The sequence below is a fragment of the Carcharhinus amblyrhynchos genome, chromosome 7, assembly GCF_965287045.1.
Source record: "Carcharhinus amblyrhynchos chromosome 7, sCarAmb.v2.hapA, whole genome shotgun sequence".
Taxonomy (NCBI): Eukaryota; Metazoa; Chordata; class Chondrichthyes; order Carcharhiniformes; family Carcharhinidae; genus Carcharhinus; species Carcharhinus amblyrhynchos.
In genome coordinates, this window is record NC_137330.1 from 6,174,321 (window position 1) to 6,180,320 (window position 6,000).

The 6,000-nt window shown below is 44.3% G+C and overlaps 1 protein-coding gene across 1 annotated transcript in view; it reads left to right on the forward strand.

Annotated features, from left to right (window-relative positions):
* The window catches only part of extl3 (exostosin-like glycosyltransferase 3), an 81,208-nt gene extending 76,683 nt beyond the window's left edge, over nucleotides 1-4,525 (forward strand). The window contains exon 6 of the mRNA XM_080191863.1: nucleotides 2,614-4,525. Within this exon, the coding sequence (XP_080047989.1) occupies nucleotides 2,614-2,823 (210 nt within the window). The 3' untranslated portion in view covers nucleotides 2,824-4,525. The remainder of the gene's footprint in view (nucleotides 1-2,613) is intronic.
* The last annotated feature ends 1,475 nt before the right edge of the window (nucleotides 4,526-6,000 follow it).

Sequence of the window (6,000 nt, forward strand, 5' to 3'; positions counted from 1 at the left end):
TCTGCATTAAACTCCATCCGCCACCTCTCGGCCCAGCTCTGCAACCTGTCTAAGTCTTCCTGCAAACTATGACACCCTTCCTCACTATCTACCACACCTCCGACTTTGGTGTCATCAGCAAATTTACTTATCCACCCAACTATACCCTCATCCAGATCATTAATAAAAATCACAAACAGCAGTGGCCCCAACACAGATCCCTGAGGCACACCACTTGTAACCGAACTCCATGATGAATATTTACCGTCAACCACTACCCTCTGTCTCCTATCCACTAGCCAATTCCTAATCCAGTTCCCTAGATCACCCCCAATCCCATACATCTGCATTTTGTGCAGAAGCCTACCATGGTGAACCTTATCAAACGCCTTACTAAAATCCATATACACCACGTCCACTGCCTTACCCCCATCCACCTCTTTGGTCACTTTCTCAAAAAACTCAATAAGGTTAGTAAGGCACGACCTACCCGCCACAAAACCATGCTGACTATCTCCAATCAACTCATTACTCTCCAAATAACTATAAATCCTATCCCTAATAATTTTTTCCAAAACCTTGCCCACAACAGAAGTGAGACTCACCGGTCTATAATTCCCGGGGAAGTCTCTGTTCCCCTTCTTAAACAATGGGACAACATTCGCTAACCTCCAATCATCTGGTACTATACCAGAGGCCAACGACGACCTGAAGATCAGAGCCAGAGGCTCTGCAGTCACTTCTCTTGCCTCCCAGAGAATCCTGGGGTAAATCCCATCCGGACCAGGGGACTTATCTATTTTCAGACCCTCCAGAATATCCAGCACATCCTCCTTATCAACTGTAACACTGTCAGTTCTACTCCCCTGCAACCCAGTGTCCTCCTCAGCTATATCCATGTCCCCCTGCGTGAACACCGAAGAGAAATATTGGTTCAATGCTTCACCAATCTCCTCCGGTTCCACACATAACTTCCCTCTGCCGTCTATAACTGGCCCTAACCTTGCCCTAACCAACCTTCTGTTCTTGACATACCTATAGAACGCCTTAGGATTCTCCTTAACCCTATCAGCCAAAGTCTTCTCGTGTCCTCTTTTAGCCCTCCTTAGCTCACTCTTCAACTCCCTCCTAGCCAATCTAAAGCTCTCTAGTGCACTATCCGAGTGCTCACGTCTCATCCGAACATAAGCCTCCTTTTTCTTTTTAACCAACGAATCAACTTTTTTGGTGCACCACGGTTCCCTAGCCTTACCAATTCCACCTTGCCTGACAGGGACATACCTATCACAGACTTGCAGTAGCTGCTCCTTGAAAAAACTCCACATTTTGGACGTTCCCAATCCCTGTAATCTCCTAGTCCAACCTATGTTTCCTAATTCTCCCCTAATAGCCTCATAATTACCCTTCCCCCAGCTAAAACCACTGGCCCGAGGTTCATGCCTATCCCTTTCCATCACTAAGGTGAAAACAATGACGACACTTCAAAGGTCTTTCATTGGCTGTAAAGTACTTTGGGATACCTTGATGTTATTTCCATCCCTGCCTCAGCTTGTCTACTATGATCTGAATATTTCAGTTTTCTTCAAATCAGCCACCTGTCTCACATCCTCAGTAAGCTTTGAGTTCATCCAAAATGTTGCTGTCTATATCCTAACTTGTACTGAGTCTCCTTCATCCCCAATATGTGCTGACCTACATAGATTCCTGGACTGACAGCATCTTAATTTAAAAGTTTCCATCCTTGTGTTCAATTCATCCATGGCCTAACCCCATGCAGTCTCTGTTTGCTCCTACACCCTCTGAGGTATCTCAATTTTGGCCTCAAGTGCATCCATGATTTTAGTCACTCTACATTGATAGCTGTGACTTCAGCTGCCGAGGTAATAAACTCTGAAATTCCCTGCCTAAACTGCTCAGTTTCTAGTAAGATACTGCCTAAAATCTACCTCTTTAAACTTTCAATTACCTAGCCTCATACTACCATGCGCGGCTTGGTATTGCATCATATTTCTGAAACGCCTTAGGGTGTTCTGTTTAAGTGTACAATATAAATGCAGTTGTTGAGGTTGTAAAAGTTGCTCTTAGAAGCATAAATACAATTTCCTCCTTTACCAACTCTAATGCATAAATACGGGGTGTGGAGGGGGGGAGAATCATGAAATTAATTGCATGATTGAAGTTTATTTTCTTTGCAAGTGAAACCAGGGATTCCAATCCATTTTTCCCCTGCCTCACTGAGAGCCACAGCCTGCAACTCAGGGGTTCCCAAACTGTGGGCTACAGAAAACGTATTTGGGATCTCAAGCTTCCTTTCAATTGTGGCAGCACTGCTGACTTCCCCTTCACCACCCCACTCCCCATTTGAGTGTGTAAAGGAGGAAATTATATTTGGGTTTCGAAAAACAACTTTCGTGACTGTGGAGTGGACTTAAAAGGAGTAATTCTGGGGATCGGCTCTGAGGCCTCTTGCCATGTAAGCGCATAATTTTCTTCTTGCCTTAGAACTTCTTGGTCCCTCTCACCCACAACCACCATCACCACCACCCTTCCACCCCCCCCTCCACTTTCAACCATCCCCAGAAACACCAAGTTTGGAAGCACTGCTTTAACCTCTTCACATTCTCCATCCAACAGGTCACATCACGCTGGACCTTTCGTTGCCCAGGATGTCCCCAGGCACTGTCGCACGATGATTCCCATTTCCACGAGAGGCACAAGTGCATCAACTTCTTTGTGAAAGTCTACGGGTACATGCCATTGCTCTACACCCAGTTCCGCGTGGACTCTGTCCTCTTCAAAACACGGCTGCCACACGACAAGACCAAGTGTTTCAAATTTATCTGAGGACTCCACCACCCCATCCCGCTTATGTGGGAAGGGACACCGACAGTCATTCCACCCCATTAAGTCTGCATTTCATCAGCAACATGCACAGGGAAGAAGTGGAAGAGTTATTTCAAAAACAATCATGAAATTCTTGCCCCACTTTTTCATTAACTAGTAATCATAAGGCTGGTTTGTATTTAAATAACCTATTTCATGAAAGGCTGAAGAGAGAATGAGAACAAGCAAAGATTTGCCACATGGAAAATGTGATAAATGATACTATTCCAAATTGCAGAAAGACATTGTATCTGGTTTGCTAATATTACGGGGCGGGGCGGGGGGGAACTAATTTATAATCTGAGTGAGATTGGATCACGGACTGAGTTGGAGGAGATTGCTTGGTGGACAGCAATGTGTCAAATTTGCCAACTTCAACTCAAAACTGGTCAGATTTCAGTGTGATCATGCAATTTTTCTCCTTTGGATTCTTTGTTATTTGGGACAGTCTTCATCAGGAACAGACTGAGGCACCATGAGTGAGAAGGAAATGTGTAAATTGTACTGTTGTGTCCATCAGTTCTCCCTCATATCCCATCCAGCTCCTTGGACATCAAACAATCACAAGTTTAGCCCATATAGAATCACTACAGTGCAGAGAGAGGTTAGTTGGCCCATCAGGTCTGCACTGACAGAGCATCTAACCCAGGCCCTATCCCCATTATCCATGTATTTACCCCACTAATCTCTTTAACCTACACATTTTGGGACTGTAAGGGGCAGTTGAGCATGGCCAATCCACCTAACCTGCACTTCTTTGGACTGTGGTAGGAAACTGGAGCACCCGGAGGAAACCCACACAGACTTGGGATAACGTGCAAACTCTACACAGACAGTGACCCAAACTGGGAATCGAACCCGGGTCCTTGATGCTGTGAGACAGTGTTGACCATTGTGCCACCGTACTGCTCACTGGTGGTATGATAGTTGTGTCAGTTCACTGCCACACAGGCATTACACTGTTGCTCCTAAAAGTATTAAACTTTGGGTTTTATTTACAAAGTTGTTTTCTTTTTGGTTTTTTTTGCTGTCTCAGGGTTTTTTTTGGAATTGCTTGCTTTGTATTGTGTAATTGGACTTTCACAAATGATCAGCTAATGCTTTAAGTTGCAACAAATGGCACAAAACATTTGGGGGTTTTAGTGTACACAAAAAGGCAGAGACTGGCTGGGATGTGCCACATAGACCATCTCATTTGGGAGGATTGGAAAGGGCTGTTGCTGCCTCATTGGTCATTAAAGCAACAGGATGCTACGGGTGCCCTTAACCTCTGAAAGCATCAGTTGGCATCTTGCAGAGTGGAAACGAAATGGGGAGAAGAAACAATCAAATGGGAGATTGACAAAAATTGGCTCCTCCAGCAAATGTGATGATTGACATTCCATGAAATGCACTGCACATCTGATCAGTGGGGACTCCTGCTCTGGCTACTTCTTGGTCCTTGCTGTGGAGAGGGTGAGAAGTATGGACAGTCTTGTAATCTTGCTGCCTGAAATACAGTCAGAGCGTTTTTCCCAAGTTTAGCTGCTGCAAGAATATGGAGCTCAGCTCGTGATATTGGAATTCTGTGGTGGATTTATAATATTGCAAACACTCCAGGATATCCAACATCCTGTGTATATATCTTTATAATAAAAGTCCTTGTATCTATCATGTAATTCTAGTCGGATGACATCTGAATTACTTTGATTCTGTGTATATTAACCCCTACCCAAGTTATACTGCACTATATCACCAGGGAGTTCCATTGGGGCACTATACAGCAAGGGTCTTTGTTTCATAGAAACATGAACGCTAGAGGCTCACAGGATGCTGGAAGGTGTTTGTGTTTAGTGACCTCCTTTATAAAACAGGAGATCGTCATGAAGAGCATCACAATATAGACATCCTGCATGTGTAACTTTTTGTAGGGGTGCAAACTACATATAGAAGCACAACGATTCAATATTTGTACAAACAGACATCTATTGCGCAGTATGATTGCTTCTCAACTCCTTAGACTTTGATTTGATTTATTATTGTCACATATATTGGTGTACAGTGAAGAGGTAGGTGAGGCGCTGAATGAATACTTTTCGTCAGTGTTCACTAAGGAGAGGGGCCATGTTTTTGAGGATGAGTGTGAGATACCAGCTGATAGGATGGAGGAGGCAGATGTTTTGAGGGAAGATATATTAGCAATTCTGAAAGACCTGAAGATGGATAAGTCCCCTGGGCCAGATGGGAGCCTTTAGCTTTGATATTTGGGTCCTCGCTGTCCATGGGGATTGTGCCAGAGGACTGGAGAGTGGTGAATGTTGTTCGTCTCTTCAAGAAAGGAAATAGGAATGACCCTGGTAATTATAGGCCAGTTAATCTTTCTTCGATGGTTGGTAAGTTAATGGAAAGGGTCCTGAGAGATAGGATTTATGACTATTTGGAAAGATGCAGCTTAATCCGGGATAGTCAGAACAGTTTTGTGAGGGGTAAGTCCTGTCTCACAAATTTGATTGAATTCTTTGAGGTGGTAACTAAGTCTGTGGACGAAGGTAAAGCAGTTGATGTATATATGAATTTTGAAAGGCGTTTGATAAGGTTCCCCATGATAGGCTCATGAAGAAGGTAAGGAGGTGTGGGATAGAAGGAAATTTGGTCGACTGGATAAGTAACAGGCTGTCTCATAGAAGACAGAGGGTGGTGGTGGAAGGAAAGTTTTCAGATTGGAGGCCAGTTACCAAAGGTGTACCACAGGGATCAGTGCTGGATCCTCTGCTATTTGTGATTTTTATCAATGACTTGGAAGAGGGAGCTGAAGGGTAGGTTAGTAAATTTGCTGATGACACCAAGATTGGCGGAGTAGTGGATGAGGTGGAGGGCTCTTGTAGGCTGCAAAGAGACATTGATAGGATGCAGAGCTGGGCAGAAAAATGGCAGATGGAGTTTAACACTGATAAATGCGAGGTGATTCATTTCGGTAGGACGAGCTTGAATGCGGATTACAGGGTCAACGGCAAGGTTCTGAGGAATGTGGAGGAACAGAGATCTTGGGGTTCATATCCCCAGATCTCTGAAAGTTGCCATTCGAGTGGATAGAGCTGTGAAGAAGGCTTATAGTGTGTTGGCGTTTATTTGAGTTTAAGAGCCGTGGGGTTATGCTGC